Consider the following 19,997-nt stretch of genomic DNA (forward strand, 5'->3'; position numbering starts at 1 on the left):
AGTAGTAGTAAGGGCTTTAAAGGGTTCTAAGTAACTTGGACTAGTTATTTCCATGTACCCACTACCCTCACCATCAGTTAGAGCTTGAATGTGTCATGTAAAACAGAAGCTCACTGTTCCCCCAGCACACAATATGGTGCCTGATGCCACCTTGGATGTGTTTCTCACACAGCAGCAAGAGAGCTTCAAGGCCCAAGAGTTGCATATTATGTACATATAAATTTGTATTTCCACCTTGATGATAGGCCATGCACAAGTACAGTGCTAGGAGGACCTTACAACAGCACAAGGTGTTTTGTGTAGATTCAAGTACATTCAGCATCCATTGATAGCATCCATTTATTATTTGAAATCGTTCAAAGAGAAAAAGGGAAGATGCAGGCAGAAGTCACTTGTTTTTAGTGGTTCCTTTGAAAGTCCAGAGAAGGGCCACACCAGTCATAGAGATTTAAAAATAGGCAAAAAGCCAATGGTGCAAATTAGGGAGAATATTTTATTATCCAGGTAAAATATTCCCTACTTGGCCCCGTCTACTTTCTGAAAACTACTTTAAAAACTACTAAAATTGTTTAATCCAATAGATATAGCAAAGCACATGAGAACAATGCATTAAATTATGCTTTCTTTTACATTAATAGTCTTTTGAAAGTATGTGTTTTTGCCTTTAGTCTCTAAAAAAATCTAGTTCAGAGGGGGATCTGTAATATCATACACAATTATAATCATTGTTAACTGTACACTTCATTTTTACATACATTTTGCATACTGATAATTAAACACCTCTTATAATTTCTAATTATGAGAACTCAAGTCTTATAATTGTATATTATATTATAGATTCCCCTGAAAAAGCTTTAGTAAGAAAAAATTAGGGATTTTTTTTAGGGATTTTTTAAAACCTCAGTAATGAAATATTCTTCCTGATTTGTACCATTGGCTTTTTGCCTATTTTAAAAAATTTTCTTTGAAATTGCACCATTTCTGTAGACCAAAGGAAACACATATCAGGGATTTCATTTGGTTCCATTGCTTGTACACTCCTATGGTCATATTTTCAGATATTAGCACAAGCTGCAGATTCCGGCCATCTGCTTTCCCCATAACAGCAAATCCCCCATTTCCTTTGACAAAAGTAATAAAAAAAAAACCCCAGACACGGAAACTTATTATGCTGGTGCAATTCTGTCCAACTTTCAGTATGTCCTCCCTAGTGTACACACTTACCTCTTTGTCCAGATCTGTGTTAAATTACCAAAGCAATGGATTTTCCATCTACGTTTCTGGAAGGCAATCCTGTGAGCAAAATAATTTGGCATCTTTTCCCCTGAGTATCAGTCTACATTTTGCTTGGCATATCATTGTGCTTCATGGTGGTGCCACAATGGGACGGTTCTCTAGAAATCAGTCCTTTTATCCAATAAAAGTTCTATGATGTATCTATCTTGAGCAGTGAATCCAGAAATCAGTCATTTTTTCCCTACATCAGCTGCAGATAGAATCAGTGGATATTGCACTGCTGACATCATTTACCTCCTGAATTTTCTCATCTACACAGGGGCTGGTTCTGTTCCAATCATGATTCTGCCCCTTCCCACTGATGTCAGAGGAGGTATGCCTCCACTCCATATTGTATTTTAAAAGTCAGCCTATTAGTGCTATTACTTCATGGCACCATATCACTGTTCCCCCGTCCTCACACTGCTGTTGAATGGCAATCTGCTTACTCTGCATCCAGTTCTCAGGAAGCAACTTGTGTGCCCCTGCCTCAGTTGTACCTCAGGGCCAAATACACAACATAAGTCACATCTTGGGTGCCTGACCCAGTTTGTAATCCCATGTAAGATCAGGGAACTGACTTTCAAAGTGTTCCGTTACTCCATTCAGCAAAACAGTGTTGCAAGGGCAGAGGAGAGGCCTCAGGCTTCTCTTTTGTGCTATTTTTGCCAGCAAAAATGGTGGCTGGGGGGGGGGATGTTGACACCACTTGGGCCATACATATCATGTATTTTGCCCCTCCATTTTCACCAAATGAAAAACTCTTAAGTTCTCCCTCTCGCATTTAATTTTCCCCACTGGAAACCACACTGAGAAATAGTATGGATTTGTAATGGCATTAAAGCACCAATTACATTTTTCTTTTCAAATGACTGTGACTGTGGCCGCTGTCACTGCAATTCTTGGAAGTTGTAGGTATGATGAAGAATAATTCTGGTTCTTAGTGGCATTACAGTTCCAAAGATTTTTTTTAAGGAGACTGTGAAAGAGGTTGCTGCACGCCTTATCGCTAACAGGTCAGGAAAGGTATTTATACCTTTCTGTGGGGACTCAAGGCAGGCAACAAGCAAAGAGATTACAGGAAAATTACAAAAGAATAAATCAGATGAACAATTATCCACAAATACACAGCCCAAATTACCAAGCACCTTACAGTTCTGTTAATGCCCTTAGTACAACTCATGAACACATAGGGTTGCCAGGTCCCTGCTCGCCACTAATGGGAGGTTTAAGGAGGCAGATTCAGGTGTGGCGATCAGCATCCTCTTCGCAATGATATCACTTTCGTTTTATGTAGCCATACCAGCATTGCACCATAGAATTTTTGAGTAGAACAGTGGTCAGCAAACCGCGGCTCCCGAGCCGCATGCGGCTCTTTGGCCCCTTGAATGCGGCTCTCTCCAGGACCCAGGCGGCCGCGGTTCCTGGCCCAGCCCAACCGCCGGTGGGATCCCGCCAGCTGGCCAGAAAGCCAGCTCCCCCCTCCCTGCCCCCCGTCCGTCGGTTCAGCGGCTCCTCCGCATCCCCGTGCCTAGCCAGGCAGAGGCGCTGCGCTCCCGCTGGGCTCCAGTGCGCCCCAGGCAGGAGGAGCCAGCAGGCGAGTGGGAGGCGGCGCTCCCCTCCCCTGGCTTCCCCTCCTCTCTCTCTCTCTCTCTCTCCGGCGGGGAGGGATCAGAGGAGGCGGTGAGAGGTGGCGGCCGGCTGCCCAGGCTGCTGCTGCAAGGTGGGGGGAGAGGCAGGCTCCACCTCGCACTGGGCCGGAGCAGGCTGTGCGCCCCGTGCGCTCCCGCCGCTGCCTCGCCCAGCCGGCCCGGGAAGGAGGGGAGGGCGGCGGCAGTGGGGCGCGGGGGAATCCCTCCCGAAGGCTGACTCTGTCGGCTGGGGGTGGGGGTCAGGCACGGCGGACTTTGATGGACCAAGGGTCTGATTCAGTGTAAGGCAGCTTCATGTGAGTGCAATTGGGGGGGAGTCCCCGCATCTCTCCTCTCATTGCACCTTTCAAGCCAACAGCCTGCCAGTGCCCAGCGCCGGGAGGGTGGGGTGGTGGTGGTGGAGAGGAGCCCCCTTCCTGGGGGGGGGGCGGTGGCGGCGGGTGGGGCCTCCAAGGGTTGGGCAGCCAGCCTCGGTTGCCGTTTTATTTGGGGGGGGCTTGGGAACCGGGAGGGGGGAAGTCTGCACTTGCACCGTGACTCTCAAAAGAAATCTCAATCGTTGTACTGTTGATATTTGGCTCTGTTGACTAATGAGTTTGCCGACCCCTGGAGTTGAGTGCTAGAGCATCTCCCCCATGCAATGCCAGCGCTTCTGCATAAACTAAAAGTGACATCATCACGCAGGGGATGCTGATCACTCCTCCTCCCTTCTGCCAGTCTGCTTCTGCCCGTCAACCAGCTGAGTGTCAGTGGGCAGCAGAACGAATCGGTGGGTGATTGCTCGCCATTATCAGGCAGTTGGCAACTCTATGAAAACATGAACCTACCTTCTACTGAGTGAGACCACTGGTCTAGCAAAGTCAGTATTATTTACTCTAATGGGCAGTGGCTTTCCAGGGTCTCAGGCAGAGGTGCTTTGCTGACAAAATCTCTCTCATCTGTTCTGAATTGGAGGCCAATTAAGTGCAGAGGACAGGTCTACCCGTTGCTTTGCATGGTCCTATGGAAACCAATGATGAGAAAGTTGGCTTTCCCACGTATTCCCTGATGTTAATATGGCCACTATATGGGATATTTTTAGGAGCTCTAGGGGGCAATTTTTGAGGTACAGTCACCAAATTTTCAGGGTAGCTGCAAGGGATTCTCCTTGCATGAACCTCGAAGTTTGGTCAAGTTTGGGACAGGGGGTCCAAAATTATAGGCCCCCAAAGGGGTCACCCCTATCCTCCATAGGAAACCATACTGGTATGGATATTTGGCTTATTTCAGGTTTCCCCCCCCCTCCAAAAAAAATCAGGTCCATTTAACCCAGAAATTTATCGGGGGGAAAATGCACAGCTCTAGTTGGCTCACTTGCTTGCAGCTTGTGGAAGATAGCTGGTTGCTGTCTTCATCAGCATCCTCCCAGCACCCATCCTCCCATGAGAGCCAGCATGGTGGAGTGGTTAAGAGCTGCTGCTGCTGCTGCTGCTGCTTCTTATTCTTATTCTTATTCTTATTCTTCTTGACAGCCTGACAGCCTGCACATGCCCACTGGTGGCCCCTGTTTTCACATGGGGAGAATTAGGGGACTGGTGAGTCATCAAGGACAACTATGACCGATTCCACAATCAATTCCATGACCGCAATCTTAAGAACTTTAATAGGAGTTCGCCTCACTGAATAAAATGGGACTTACTTCTGAGTAGACTTCCTTGGGATTATGTCATTTAAATAGCCCAACCATGACCCCCGAGGATATGTAGCTGTTTTTTTAATAAGATTTAGTTGTTGGACTACGCATGTGCAAAAAGGGCCAGCAAGCTGCAACTTATTTGTTACTTATTACCACAGCATGACCTGATCATCAACCTATAGCACAAAAATCTACTGCGCAGGCACAAAGCTCCTTTGCATGGTGGTCAAACAGATTTTAACGGAAAATGTTGAGGTAATTCAATCATATTAGCAAGGTAGTTAGATCAAGGTAAATTTGTCTGGCCATCACATTCATGTCAATATTCTTAACATCTCTGGTCACCATTGGTTCTCTAATTTGTAAAGTGTTATAACCACTGATTATCTGGAATGTTCCAAAGTTTGGGGTTTATTATCATTAACAATTCTCATAAGCTTTTGAATTGTGAGTATATGGAATGTATATATTAAAACTAAACATATACAGTGAGGGAAAAAAGTATTTGATCCCCTGCTGAATTTGCCCGTTTGCCCTCTGACAAAGAAATGACCAGTCCATAATTTTAATGGTAGGTCTATTGTAGCTGTGAGAGACAGAATAACAACAGGAAAAACCCCAGAAACCCAGAAAACAAAAGTCAGAGATTGATGTGCAATATAATGAGTGAAATAAGTATTTGATCCCTTTGCAAAAGATGACTTAGTACTTGGTGGCAAAACTCTTGTTGGCAATTACAGAGGTCAGACGTTTCTTGTAGGTGGCCACCAGGTTTGCACATATCTCAGGAGGTATTTTGTCCCGCTCCTCTTTGCAGATCCTCTCCAAGTCAGTAAGATTTCAAGGCTGATGTGTAGCTACTCGAACCTTCAGCTCCTTCCACATATTTTCGATGGGATTAAGGTCTGGAGACTGGCTAGGCCACTCCAGGACCTTAATGTGCTTCTTCTTGAGCCACTCCTTTGTTGCCTTGGCCGTGTGTTTTGGGTCATTGTCATGCTGGAATACCCATCCTCGACTCATTTTCAATGCCCTGGCAGAGGGAAGGAGGTGCTCACCCAAGATTTGACGATACATGGTCCCTTCCATTGTCCCTTCGATGTGGTGAAGGTGTCCTGCCCCCTTAACAGAAAAACACCCCCAAAGCATAATATGTCCCCCTCCATGTTTGACGGTGGGGATGGTGTTCTTGGGGTCGTAGGCAGCATTCCTCCTCCTCCAAACACGGCAAGTTGAGTTGATGCCAAAGAGCTCGATTTTGGTCTCATCTGACCACAACACTTTCACCCAGTTCTCCTCTGGGTCATTCAGATGTGCATTGGCAAACTGCAGACGGGTCTGTACATGTGCTGTCTTGAGCAAGGGGACCTTGCGGGCTCTGCAAGATCTCAGTCCTTCACGGCATAGTGTGTTACCAACTGTTTTCATGGTGACTATGGTCCCAGCTGCCCTGAGATCATTGACAAGTTCCTCCCGTGTAGTTCTGGGCTGCTTCATCACCGTTCTCATGATCATTGCAACTCCATGAGATGAGATCTTGCATGGAGCCCCAGACCGAGGGAGGTTGACAGTTAGGGTTAGGGTTAGGGTTGTCACCTTCTCACCAAGCTGCTTGGCAATAGTCTTGTAGCCCAGTCCACCCTTGTGCAGTTCTACAATCTTGTCCCTGACATCCTTGGACAGCTCTTTGGTCTTGGTCACGGTGGCTAGTTTGGAATCTGATGGATTGATTGCTTCTGTCGACAGCAGAACCCTAACCCTAATCCTAATCTGGCTGGTTGATAGGGGATCAAATACTTATTTCACTCATTATAATACACATCAATCTCTGACTTTTGTCTTCTGACTTTCTGGGGTTTTTCCTGTTGTTATTCTGTCTCACAGCTACAATAAACCTACCATTAAAATTATGGACTGGTCATTTCTTCCTCAGAGGGCAAATGGGCAAATTCAGCAGGGGATCAAATACTTTCCCCCCCTCACTGTAACTAATGTATGAGAATACTGATGATGTTCTCAGCGTGTTGAATGACTTAGTAACATCATATTTTTTAAACTGGTAAGGCAAACAAGGATTTGTATGAGCCCCCATAATTTCCACGAGTACTGAAAGGTGCTGAGCCATGGTCCAGATACATGAACAAGACCCACAAATGCCACAGAAGTGATGATGGATTGCATAAACAAACTGCTACTGGATAATGGAAACAAATAGGCACAAATGGTCTGAAATCATTTAGCCATTAATTGGTTAAGTGTGGCACACATATTTTATTGCTCATGCAGTGTTAATTACTGTTCCCCACCACCACCTTTGGATGCAAGTGCTTTCTTACATACCAAAGGCTATGGTTTCCAAAGTCTATACTTGATTTCCCCTTAACTACTGGATTTCATCCAAGCCATCCATTAGCTTTGACTTTGTGGAGAGATAAGTCTCCCAAATGGTTCACTGGCAATCGTGTTAAAGACACTATTGTCTTTCTAAAGTAGTTAACTTAACTTAAATGAAAATAAGATTTGCTACTTGAAAAGGGCTATTTGACAGACCCAGCAAACACACTGCATTCACTGTACTCTTCCATCTGTCTGCAATGTATACAGCAACAGGTGGTGTCTACGGCCAGCAGCACACTTTATCAATTACATGGTATTTGATATGCTTGGCTGTATCCTTCTTTTGTAAACAAGTATCTCACTACTGTCACCAATACTTTTGAGTATTGACCATTTAAAAGTGCAAGGCCAATACCGTTGTGAGAAGGGGTTGCATCATTGACTCCTCCCTATATGACCCAAGGCTTCTGACATTAATCAGAAATTAATGCAGGAAGACATCATTCTGTGGCAACTGCCATGATGTGAAGGTAATGCCAGAAAGGACCTTCTCTTCCTCTTCCTCCACTTTTTACTCATCTCCCCATGAAAATAAAAATTAACAAGGGCTGCTGATAGGGTCCCCAGGCAAAGATTCCCACTGTCCCCTCACCAAGACCCAACTGAAACATCATATAAAAACTTGACTCTTCCATCTCTGTGGGATCCCAGGATGATCAGAGGCCCTGGAATTTTGTACCCCATGCTTTGCACCTCCCTTAGTAGTTCAAGAAATACAGGATTATTTCTCATATTTATGTTTACATACTGAATTTGAAATGACCACCAGCTCTGTATACTCCTACAGGTAAATGCCTTTTTTCTGGAAAGCTTTTTTTGTATTCTAATAATTTCTACTTTATATCTGTGTGAATAAACTACATTTGAAGACAAAGGCTTACTCTTTCATAACTGATAAGTAGAAGTTTGTTCTTCATTTCTAGGGTGAATCACGAAGGCCATGGACAAATTGTGTCCATGTGAACTTGCCAGATTTGCCTGCTTCTTGATAAAGCACAGGAGAACATTTTGAGGTCACTCATTTATTCAAACTAACTCTTAAAATTTGTTTGATCTATTGTTTTTCTTTAAGTTTTTGAATCACTTTTTATTTTTCCAGAACACAGAAAAAGTAGTAAGAATGGAAAATGGGAACACCAAAAGATTTCTCAGTCATTGATGACATGTCCTTTGGGGATCACATCTCCTGGTTTAGAGATCAAGCGAAACAGTGCAGGCTCTCCACTTTGCTCCATCTTACATATTTGAAGTAGTAGTAGAATGCTTAATGATTAGGGGACTAGAGCAACTGCCCTATAAGGAGTGGTTAAAATGCTTAGGGCTGTTGTTAGGTTGGAAAGAAGGCAGCTAAGGGGAGACATTATAGAGGTCTATAAAATTATGCATGGTATGGAGAGAATGGACAGGGAGAAGCTTTTCTCCCTCTTTCATAATTATAGAACACTGACGGGGTCATCTGCTGAAGCTGGAGGGTGAAAGATTCAAAAGAGATAAAAGGAAGCATTTCTTCAGACAGTGCATTGTTAAATTGTGGAACTCCCTGCCCCAGGATGTGGTGATGGCTGCCAACTTGGAAGACTTTAAGAGGGGCATAGGGGGCATTGCAAATTGCAATGGGGGGGAGGCAGGGATGGCGGGCCACCGGGCGTGCTTACTTGGAAGTTAGCCCTACAGGGTGCGATGGGGGCTGGGCTCCGCCGCCTTTGGCTGGCTGGTGCAATTCGGGCAAGTTCGGTGAGGGCCAGGGAAGAGCACTGGGCTGGCTGCTTCTGGGCATGTTTTACTCGCAGGGAAGTCTATGGGGAGGGCGTCTTGGAGCTGGGGTGGGGGGCAGGCCGGTAGGCAAAGTTGGGAGCCGAGGCCAGACGAGGCCTCGTTAGGGCAGTGCGGAAGGAGAAAGGAACTTTTTGCAAAGTGTGTGGGGACTCGGCGGCGGGGAGCTGGAGTGCAGCGGTGGATGGAGATGAGCCGGGAAGGCCGCGTGGAGCTGCTACGGATTTCCCTGCTGGGGGGGAGGGGAGGTTTTTTGGGGGTTGGGGGTGCGCCGGGCATGCAATGCTGGGGTGATGGAGGTCAATGCAAAAGGGGGATGTCTGCAAAGGGGGGATTTGGGGGGGGCGTCTTTTTGTCGGGGGGGGGGTCCAGAAGGGTTGCCGCAGCCCCGGAGGAGTTGAGGAGGCGTGCAAAGGGAGATCTTCCAGCGCAATCTTGTGCAGTGCCATCCTGAACTCAGTTCAAAAGTGGGGGGATTTGGCGGTTTGGGGGGGGTGACTATTTGGCCGGGGGGTCCAGGAGGGTCGCTGCCCCCCCGTGGGGAGTTGAGGAGCCATGCGAAGGGAGATCTTCCAAGGCAACCCTGTGCAATGCCATCCTGAACTCAGTGCAAAAGGGGGGATTTGGGGGACGTCTTTTATGCTGGGGGGGTCTAGGAGGGTCACTGCCACCCCCGGGGAGTTGAGGAGGCATGCAAAAGGGAGATCATCCAGTGTAATCCTGCGCAGTGCCATCCTGAGGTAGCTTTCCTGGGGAGTAAGCACCACTGACCAGACTGGAGCAGGATTCCGAGGAGACCTGTGTAGGATCACATTGCTACTCCTGTCTAAGGCTCAGTGGGCTGAGGATGGGGGTGACTACATAGGATTGTGCTATTTGGGTGCAAGGGGAAGGGGTGGGGTGGCTTCTGTGTGAGGAAGGTTGGGTCAGGGGCGATTTGAAGTGCCAGAGGGATCCAGGGGTGCTTGGAAGGCAAAACCGCCTCGGATCGCCAGAGCCAGACCCCTCCTCATGAGATGCAAAGGAGGCACCGATCCAGAGAAGAATTCTTTTATACTGAGAAGTTGGAAGCCGTGGCTCAGTTTGTAGAGCATCTGCTTGGCATGCAGAAGGTTCAATCCCCAGCATCCCCAGTTAAAGGGGCCAGCCAAGTAGGTAATGTGAAAGACCTTCTCTGCCTGAGACCCTGTAGGGCTGCTGCCGGTCTGAGTAGACAATACTGACTTTGATGGATCGAGGGTCTGACTCAGTATAAGGCAGCTTCGTGTGTGGAATGGGGCGGGGGGGTGGGGAGAGCAGAAAAGGATGGCTTAAGCGATGTGGGAAGGGGATCGCGGGACGGGAGGCTTGAGGGGCGGCGCCAATCCGAGCTGGGCAAAGTTTGGAGGGCTTTGCAAAGAGTTCCCCCCTACCCGGGAAAGGGAAACTGCTCAGGGTCCCACCTGCCCGACAGCTGCTTGGCTTTGTGCGCCTTCTGGTAAAAGGATCGTGGGTGTTCATTGGCCAAATGGATTGGAAGGGGCCTTGGCGGGGGGTGGGGCAGGCTGAAACCTCCTGTGGACTTGGCCAGGGCTAGCTGAACCCCCCACTTCACCGAACATCTGTTCTCCCAGGCCCGCTCCCTGCTGAGCTCAGAAGAAGCTGTTCTCTCCTCCTCCTTTTCTTCGCGTTGCTGCAACTATTTTCTTGAGCAACTCGCAGATCTTGAGTGTGTTTTGGCAGCAGAAGCCCTGCGGAGTGGAAGGGCAAATCAAGATTACCCCCCCCCAAAAGCAGGAACCTTGCTCTAATGATGCATGAGAGGGTTTGCCTTGGATTTGCTGCTCTCTAGATGCAAATTCTTCTCTGCCGAATTCTCATAAGTAAAAAAAAATAAGCCCCCAATGCAGAGTTACGAGAATTTGGATAGGGAAAATGTCATATAGAGAGCGGCAAATCCAAGGCAGCCCCCCCCCCATACATGGCCTTGCAGTTTGTGTTAATCGGAAGTAAATCCCGTGCTATTCAGGGGAGCATACTTTTCAGCAAGGGTTTCCCCAGAAATAATTTTAAGGGAGGGGGTCACTAAGAGATCATCCTGTGGACCTCTTGCTGACTAGTTGGAAGGGTGTATATTTCAGGGTACCTTTAAAAATCAATAAATGTAGGATTCCATATGGGAGGGGGAAGCAGACTCCCAAACATGTAACAAGGGCACTTGGTGTACAAAGCCGAGGGGTGCAGGAAAAGTCATAACCGAAATAAACCTTGTGTAGTTGTTATTACTCTTCGTATTGACGTTTTTACCAACATAACAACTATGTATAGTAGGGGGGTGCAGTTTTATATTCTTGCATTGAGTGCTAAAGTGGCTAGTTACAGAAGAGTTGGTTTTTATATGCCTGGAGAGATGCATGCCAAATGCAAACTTTTACCTTTCAATAAAAAGTTGCCTGTATCATTGAAAGCTCTGTTATTGTGTTTTTCTTTTAACGCAAAATATGTGAATGTATGAATTGTTTTTTCTAAACTAAAACCTCAGTATTCAGGTTAAATTGCCGTATTGGCACTTGGCGATAAATAAGTGGGTTTTGGGTTGCAGTTTCGGCACTCGGTCTCTAAACGGTTCGCCATCACTGCCATAGGAGGTCTATACGAACACTTCCCTTGCTGTTCACAGAAATTATTCCTTCTTGGGTCTGGTCAAACTTAATAAATTTCGGAGTAATTTCGCTGCCTTGGACCAAGCGACCATGGGCACTTGGGTGGGGGTGCAGAATGCCAACTGCAGTCACACATGTATACAGTGGCAATTCACAAGCGGATGCTTATCAGCAGGTTGTAAAGCACCAGCCATTGGGTCAAGCACCAAGAGGGCCTCCTCAGGGATTGCGGAAGTCAGAACTTGCCGCCCGAGCATTGTGATGTAAATGCCTCATCTTGAATGCCTGGGGAACCTTCCGGACGTCGGGATAGTTGTCATTTAAAAATCACAAATTGGCCCCTGTTCTCTTTGTAACTCGGTCTGTGGCAACAGCACGGATTTCAAAGGACACCCGTAAATAGAGATTAGCTGAGGAGTTGACCCATTTCTTCCCGGGACCAACCCCCCCCCTAATTTTGAAAGCTCATCCAGAGTTCAAGAGTGAGGGCGAGAGACAGGTGGTGAGTTGGTTGCTCATGCAAACTTGAGTGCTGCCCTGCAGGTTCTCCTAATCTCTTTGGTCAACTCCATTGAACTTTTCCAGCAATACTGGTCAGCCATGCAACTGACCATGCATGCAGCCGCCGACCTTCAATACCTGGAAACGTGGGGGATGGAGCCTGAGTAGGGTGGGGTTTGGAGAGGGGGAGGGGACCTCAATGCCGTAGAGTCCAGTTCCCAAAGCGGCCCTTTTCTCCAGGGGAACTGTCCTCTGTCACCTGGAAATCATTTTTAATAGCAGGGGATCTCCAGCCATCACTTGGAGGTTTGCAACCGTGCCTAGGGCATACAGCAATTCTCCCTTTCATTGTCACAACAAGTCTGTGAGGTAGGCTAGGCTGCAGGCTGGGAAATACCTGGAGACGTCGGGGCTGGAGCCTGAGGAGGGCGGGGTTTGGAGTGTAAAGGCACACAGTCCACCTTACAAAGCAACCATTATCACCAGATGGACTGATTTCTGCTGCCTGGAGAGCACTTGTAGTAGCAGGAGATCTACAGCTAGTACATGGAGGTTGGCAACCCCACATAGACTCCACCTTCAAAAGGGGCCATCCTCTGTGCAAGGGATAGGACCTTCGGGGAGCCAGAAAGCAGCCACAGCCAGAAAAAAACAAGAGAGGGAGCAACATCTAGTGGCCAGATGGAGCGAAGTAGCAGCATGGGCAAAGTGGGCAGGGGTGGGCGGAGTTAAGGGCGGTCAGTCACGAGCGGAATGGAAGGGGAAGGGAGCAGAGGTTACTGTTGCCGAATAGTGCGTGTTTTTCCCCATGAAAAACCAAAACAGCTTGGGGATAGAGGGGGAAAATCCGCTGCCATGAAAAACAAATTGTTTTTTTTTTGCTCCACGGCAAAAGAGAAGCAAAATCTACCGTGAAAAATTGGCCTGAGAGTCGACATGCAACAGCTAGAACCCTGTTCAAGTCAAAGCATGGGGAACGATGACAGGCAGATGAAACTTTGCAGTCTTCCCTCCTTTAAGAAAAGCCTTTAAGATTCCAGACTGTGAGAGTGTGGTTAGCTTCCATATGGCAACTAATTAAGAGAGAGTATGTGAGCTAACACTTGCTTTTGTACCCAAATGCCTTAATGCTGATTCAAGAAGGGTTCCTCTCCCCACCAGAGTTTAGAACACAAACAAATTTTAAATTCCTGCAATGCACTAACTGCATTAAATGATGGGTCTCTGTGGAAATAAATTATGTAAAATACCTGAATATGACTTTATATAAAAGATGAAAAACAGAGTATAAAATAGTTTTAAAGGGTAGCCATGTCAGTCTGCAGTAGAACAGCTAGATTAGAGACCAACAAGATTTGGAGGTTATGAGCTTTCAAGAGTCAAAGCTCCCTTCGTCAGATATAGGTGTGTGTGTGTGTGTTAAGTGCCGTCAAGTCGCTTCCGACTCATGGCGACCCTATGAATGAAAGTCCTCCAAAATGTCCTATCTTTGACAGCCTTGCTCAGATCTTGCAAATTGAAGGCTGTGGCTTCCTTTATTGAGTCAATCCATCTCTTGTTGGAGTGGAGTGGAGTGGAGTAGGTAGGAGTGGAGATCTCTGAGTCTTTATATCCCAGTCAGAAGGTGGGAGAAGAGTTCCAAAGAAGATGCAGAGGTACAATGTGCATAGTAATCAGCTTGGTTAGAATAGAGGAGAAATGCTTGGGGGCAGAAAATTAGCATTTTATCTCACTAAAGATGCTAATTTTCTGCCCCCAGTCATTCTCCTCTGCTCTAATCAAACGGACTATTATGCGCATTGTACCACTGCATCCTGAGTTCCTTCTTTGCAACACCCATCCCTCCTTCTGACTCCAGGATCTCCACTCCTACCTGTATCTGACAAAGGGAGCTTTGACTCTCGAAAGCTTACAGAGTATAACGTAAACGTCGTCAATGACATTCTCAAAGCTTCTTGGTGACCTCAGAGTAACTTCCTGGAGATGGGACTCAAAGCCTACCAATCAGCATGTGACAATTAAAGAATGCCAGCTGACCAATCACAGCTGTCATTTGTCCTCCCTTGTTTCCCCAGACAGAGTCAATGGCAACAGACCCATTAATGTAACTAGAAACAGGATCAAACAAATGGCAGACTGCCTTTGGATTGAATATTATGGCATTTGTTCTAGAAGGCTTTAGGCTAATCAGTAGCCTTTAAGAACTTCTCTCTCTCTTTCTCTGACAAGCTGAGGCTTGTACTTGAGCTCTTTGGGCAACTACAGCATCTGGAAGTGACACAATGTTCCTTGATTGGAGTTGTGAATGTTGAGCGTGTGCACGTTGCCCTCCTGTCAAAATGGGTCATTGTTCTTCTGATCACTTTCTGTTAGAAGCAGTAGGTGGAACACAATAATGAAACTGCCTTTGCTGAATGGCTCTTCTGTGTGTGTGCTCTCAGCAGTGGGCAGCCATTAATCATGTACTGCTCTGGACCGCTATTGTGTCTGTAATATGTTATTATCCACACTGGAGGAAAAGTGTGGCGGGGGGGGGGGAGCAATTGCACTGCTCTGAATTATATAGTCTGCCCTGATCCCAGCATTATGGAGATAAATTATCTCATGCTGGCATCTGCAAGTGGCGTGGAAGAACCAGCTAAAAGGAGCTCCATTTCTTATGGGCTCTTGTCTGAAGCACTTTTGAAAGCAGAAAGGCAAGTCTGGGATCAGGAGGGCAAAGTGATGGGTTTGAAGAGAAGCAAAACAGCCGAGGGACAGAATGCATGGAAAGGGACCCAAACTCAATCCCCTTGTCAGTTCTTTATATATGAGGGTTGCACAGATTTTTTGTGCCGGGAGGAGGTTTCAGCGGGGCTGAAGCCTCCTAAGCCCGGTGCAGACACTCCTCTCAGGAATGCACTGTAAGATTCACTCAGGAGTTCCATCAGGATAAGGACTAAACGTGTTTCCTGCCCCGGATGATCCTAAGCATTAAAAATCAAGTCTGTTCCCAATTGCTTTACCCCATCCTGGGTTTTAGTTCTTGGTCACAAGTAGCTTTTACATATATAAACAGTGTTCAAAGTGGGGGAGGATGCTGTTCCCACTTCTAGTCCAAGGTTGAAAACCATCCCAGTGTGGAGCAGGATAGCACCAGAAAAATACCTAAGAAAACATTTCATGCTCACATAGCTAGAAATTGACTGTACTGAACTTGACGCTTTGCCTGTTGGAGGAGATTAAGCTGCCTCTGGGCAAGGTTGGATAGGAACAGCCTGGGCTCCATTCCATCTAGACTTGCTTAGGTGGGAGCTGTTTATGGACCTGGGCTAGAGAGAGCAGGCACTATGGCAGCAAGTACTTGGAGAGCACAGTTCCTCTTCCTCCAGCATCTGAGGTGGGGTTGCCAATTGTCCTCTGATGGTGGGAGACCTCCAGCCTTCAGCTTCCTCTTCCCACCATCACTCAGCTGGGTGGCAGGAGGAACACAGTGGGCAAAAGGGGGCATGGGCACTTGGTGTCCCCATGTGATGACACCACCTCTAGTCTGATCCAGAAGAGATGTCATCAGGTTGGGTGACACTGAAGCATTTGCCCAAAACTCTACGGTTAAACCACAGAGTTTTGGATGAATGCTAGAGCATCACCTCCAGTGGAGACATCACTTCCAGGTCACTCCAGAAATGGCATCATCATTCTGGGGACACCAATCACCTCTCCTCTCCACCGTAAGGCCATGCCTCCGAATCTCCCTCCTGTTGCCAGGCCATGCCTGGCAACCCTAATCTGAAGTCCCAAAAAACTCTTGCCCAAGACTCTCTCTTGCCTCTCCCAACACCACAAACAGCTCTGTCCTGGATATTATGCTGATTATACACCTTACTCTGTGTCTGCAGTGAGGAAGTAGACACAGTTACACAATATGAATATCTGGTAACTTGAAATCATGTCATGCCTAATATTAGACCACATTCATTAATGTATTTGACTCCATTTATAGTCTGCTGTGGTAATGATTGATAACGGACTATAATTATTTTAAAAGATTGAAGCTTCTTTGTAATTAGTGTTTGTGGAAGATATATACCTAGGGATGGTGAATGGGCCACAGGTTAAACTGAATGTGATCCGATTTGAAACAAAACCACCCACTTTTTCCTTCCATTCAAAGCACTGTGTATCACCAGAATGAAGTTTTCTGAGGTCTTTCTTTCAGTCTCTCTCTTTCAGTCTGTCTTACCTCCACTATAACATGTAAATCAGGTCAGTATTGCAATAAATTCCATTTGTTCACCATAAACTCAGTTTGCCTTATAAAAAGATGTGCTCTTAGTATCACTTTGGACAATATGGGCTGCGACTTTAAACTGCCTCCTCATGATACCACATGGTGAGCCCTTCCCATCATACTGTTATTAAAAATGCCTAGTTTATCCACATAGATTTGGCACAATAAATGGAGACTTTCCCACAATTAAGCAATATCATGGGAAGCAGTCTTCGCTGTTTAATGTCTATGAAAATGATTACCTAATAAGTGTGTGAGAGCCAGTGTGATATAGTTGTTAAGAGTGCTGGGCTCTAATCTGGAGAACTGGGTTCAATTCCCCACTCTTCCACACAAAGATTGCTGAGTGATCTTGGGCCAGTTACAGTTCTCTCATAACTCTCTCAGCCCACGTGGAGGCAGGCAATGGCAAACCACCTCCAAATGTTTTCTTGTTTTGAAAACCCTATGGGTTGCCATAAGTCAGCTGCAACTTAAGAACATAAGAAAGGCCCTGCTGGATCAGACCAAGGCCCATCAAGTCCAGCAGTCTGTTCACACAGTGGCCAACCAGGTGCCTCTAGGAAGCCACTCGTCATACGTGCACATGCACACACACACTAAGTGTGCAGGCAGTATAAATGGAAAAAATATCACTATAGAATTCATATAGAATGTATATCTAGTACATTTTACCCCCCCTTCAAGGATCTCAGGTTGGCATGCATGTTTCTCCCTTCTCTATTTTATCTTCATAACAGGTAGTTAGGCCAAGAGAGATGTTTACTGGGCCAACGTCATCCACCAAGATTCACCAGAGGGTGGGGCTTTTGCACTTGGACACCCGAGATCTTACACCACACTGGCTGACATTCTCCCAGGTGGCTGGCCGATGTTCTGCAGATAACAAATATATGAACATATGAACATGTGCAGCTGCCTTATAGTGAATCAGACCCTTGGTCCATCAAAGTCCGTATTGTCTACTCAGACCGGCAGCGGCTCTCCAGGGTCTCAGCCATGGGTCTATGACAATGACAATGCAGATTACTGTACTAATACAGATTAGTACAGATTACTAAAGGGTTTCCTGCCCTGCTTGATCGGTCAGATCTCGGATGCTAAATAGGGTTGGCCCCGGTTAGTACTTCAATGGGAGACTGCCAGGGAAGTCCAGGATTGGTATGCTGAGGCAGGAAATGGCAAACCACCTCTGTCTCTTGCTTTGAAAACCCTACAGGGTCACCATAAGTTGGCTGCAACTTGATGGAACTTTCCACCACCAATGGCTTTCCCATTCGCTAGCAAAAACACGTGGTTGAGGAAAGGTTGAAGGAGCTGGGTATGTTTCGCCTGAAGAGGAGAAGACTGAGAGGGGATATGATAACCATGTTCAAGTACTTGAGGGGTTGTCGTATAGAGGAGGGTGCCGAGTTGTTTTCTGTTGCCCAAGAAGGTCGGACCAGAACCAACGGGTTGAAATTAAATCAAAAGAGTTTCCGTCTAGACATTAGGAAGAATTTTCTAACAGAGCGGTTCTTCAGTGGAACAGGCTTCCTCAGGTAAGCTCTCCTTCCCTGGAGGTTTTTAAGAAGAGCTTAGATGGCCACCTGTCAGCAATGCTGATTCTGTGACCTTAGGCAGATGATGAGAGGGAGGGCATCTTGGACATCTTCTGGTTACTAGGTGTGTGGTGGGGGAGGTAGTTGTGAATTTTCTGCATTGTGCAGGGGGTTGGACTTGATGACCCTGGTGGTCCCTTCCAACTCTATGATTCTATGATTCTATTCTATGGTTTCCTATACTTGGCGAACTATTTTGCAGATATATTTTTTGACAAAATGACCTTTCAAAGAGTCTAGCAGCCTCTTCCAGAGAACAAGGAATGGAATGAACAAAACTTGGCTTTTCTATTGAGATTCTCTTGGTAAAGCTGCTGCTTGCTGTTATGGTTACCAACAGGAAAAAGGACTAAAAGAACATTTATTTAAACAAAGCCCCTTGGGTCTCCTTTGCAGCTTTTCATTGTAAGATGTGTCTGTCTTCTTTACTTTATTCCATCACAAAAGTATGACACCCACTGTTTGTAGTAATGAATCTATCTAGGAAACTTGCACAGTTAGTCATGGAACAAGCTGCTATGAGGGTGGCCAGGCCTGCATTGTTCATCCGTTCCCTCCAGACCACAAATACTCACATGAAGCCATTTCTATACATTGTCTTCATTCCACAGAGTGTCAGGAATGTAAATGTTAGGCGTTTGGGATTTGCAGACTTGTTACAAGCACCCGACTAGTCTCTGACACATTATGAACTGTGTTAACAATTTGGAAATACCGTGAGAGGCTTGCAGCAGAGTGCCCAAATACCGCTGTGACCTGGAGATAGCAATTCTCTAGAAGGAAGCTGATGAAAAGGTGCTTTGTGTCACGGTACACATGAATCAGAAGTTACTACCCAGTGTACTAGAAGTTTTATGGGCAACTCAGGAAACGACGCTGCCTCACCTCAATTTGTGGGAAAGGTGTTCAGAGCTTCATCCTGCCAGTTTTATATCCCTTCTTCTGGCTTCCCCACCCAACCAATAAAAGACTTTAACTCCCAAAGAGTGTTTTGAAAGACAAAGGTGAATCTTTAACCAGGGCCTGAAGGAAAATGTGCTAGTTCAGATACAATAGTTTAATTCCCTCTGGACACGCCCGCCCGCACCAGAAGGCCAAGAAGTCCTGCAAGAAGACAGCACACAACCACCTGGCAACCACCCCGAGCAGGACAGTGAGTAAGGAGAGGCTGCAGAAGCTGCCACATTTTTGGTTTGGAAACAATCCTCCTCCTCCCTTGGCCTTTCCTGTCCTTGCACAACTCTGGAGCAGGAGCATCTAGCAGCATGTCTGGGTGGGTGCTGAGTCTTTTGGTGCTGCTGGGCAGCTGGAGCTTGAGCGACTTGGTGGCGGAAGCCTGCAGGTGCCTTTGCAATCACCCCCAAGTTGCTTTCTGCACGTCGGACAATGTTATCCGAGCCAAAGTAGTGGACAAGAAGCTTATGAAAGATAGAGCTTTTAGGGAAATGCAATATACTGTTGAACAAATGAAGATGTACAAAGGTTTTGAAAAGATGCCGCATGTTCAGTACATCTACACAAGGGGCAGTTGGGAGGCTAAGCTTGAAGTCAACAAATACCAGTATTTGATTACAGGCCAAGTACATGATGGAAAGGTTTACACTTGGCTGTGCGAATTAAACAAAAAATGGGATCAACTGACCCTAGCCCAACGCAAAGGACTGGACCATCATTATAACCGAGGCTGTGGCTGCAAGATTAATCGCTGCTACCCCCTTCCCTGTGCTGAGACCTCCAAGAATGAATGCTTGTGGAGAGACATGCTCTCCGGCTTTGACCATTCAGGGCCCCAGTCAAAGTATTTTGCCTGCATCCAGCAGAAGGAAGGTAATTGCAGCTGGCACAGAGCTGATATGGCCATCTCCGATGTGACAGACTCCTGGACACCCAACCTTTCTTCTTGTTTCTTCTGTCCCATGTGGCTGAGCATTCTTTGGATGCTAACTTGTATCAGATCATGACGAAAACTATGATATTAATGCCTGTTTCTTGAAAAATTTTGCACTTCAAACTTTGTTTAAAAAAACGTTGCTGTCTTAATTGATTGTTGTTTTAAATCACTTTAAAAAGAATTGCTATCACCTGTTTTGTTTACAAGACATTTGTCTGGGAATTTGTTTTTACACACCAGATAAATAAAGGACTGTTTGCTCTCATTATCTGTATAGCAATACAATCTACATTTTTGTAAGAAAACAAAAATCTCAAAAA

At 46.3% G+C, this 19,997-nt stretch overlaps 1 protein-coding gene across 1 annotated transcript; it reads left to right on the forward strand.

Moving 5' to 3' along the window:
- Positions 1-19,032: 19,032 nt before the first annotated feature.
- Positions 19,033-19,747, forward strand: LOC130475417 (metalloproteinase inhibitor 3-like). The gene has a single exon (XM_056847192.1). It carries the CDS (start codon positions 19,052-19,054, stop codon positions 19,745-19,747), a length of 696 nt encoding a protein of 231 aa, XP_056703170.1. The 5' UTR covers positions 19,033-19,051.
- The last annotated feature ends 250 nt before the right edge of the window (positions 19,748-19,997 follow it).

This window comes from Euleptes europaea, chromosome 1 (genome assembly GCF_029931775.1).
Source record: "Euleptes europaea isolate rEulEur1 chromosome 1, rEulEur1.hap1, whole genome shotgun sequence".
Classification (NCBI taxonomy): Eukaryota; Metazoa; Chordata; class Lepidosauria; order Squamata; family Sphaerodactylidae; genus Euleptes; species Euleptes europaea.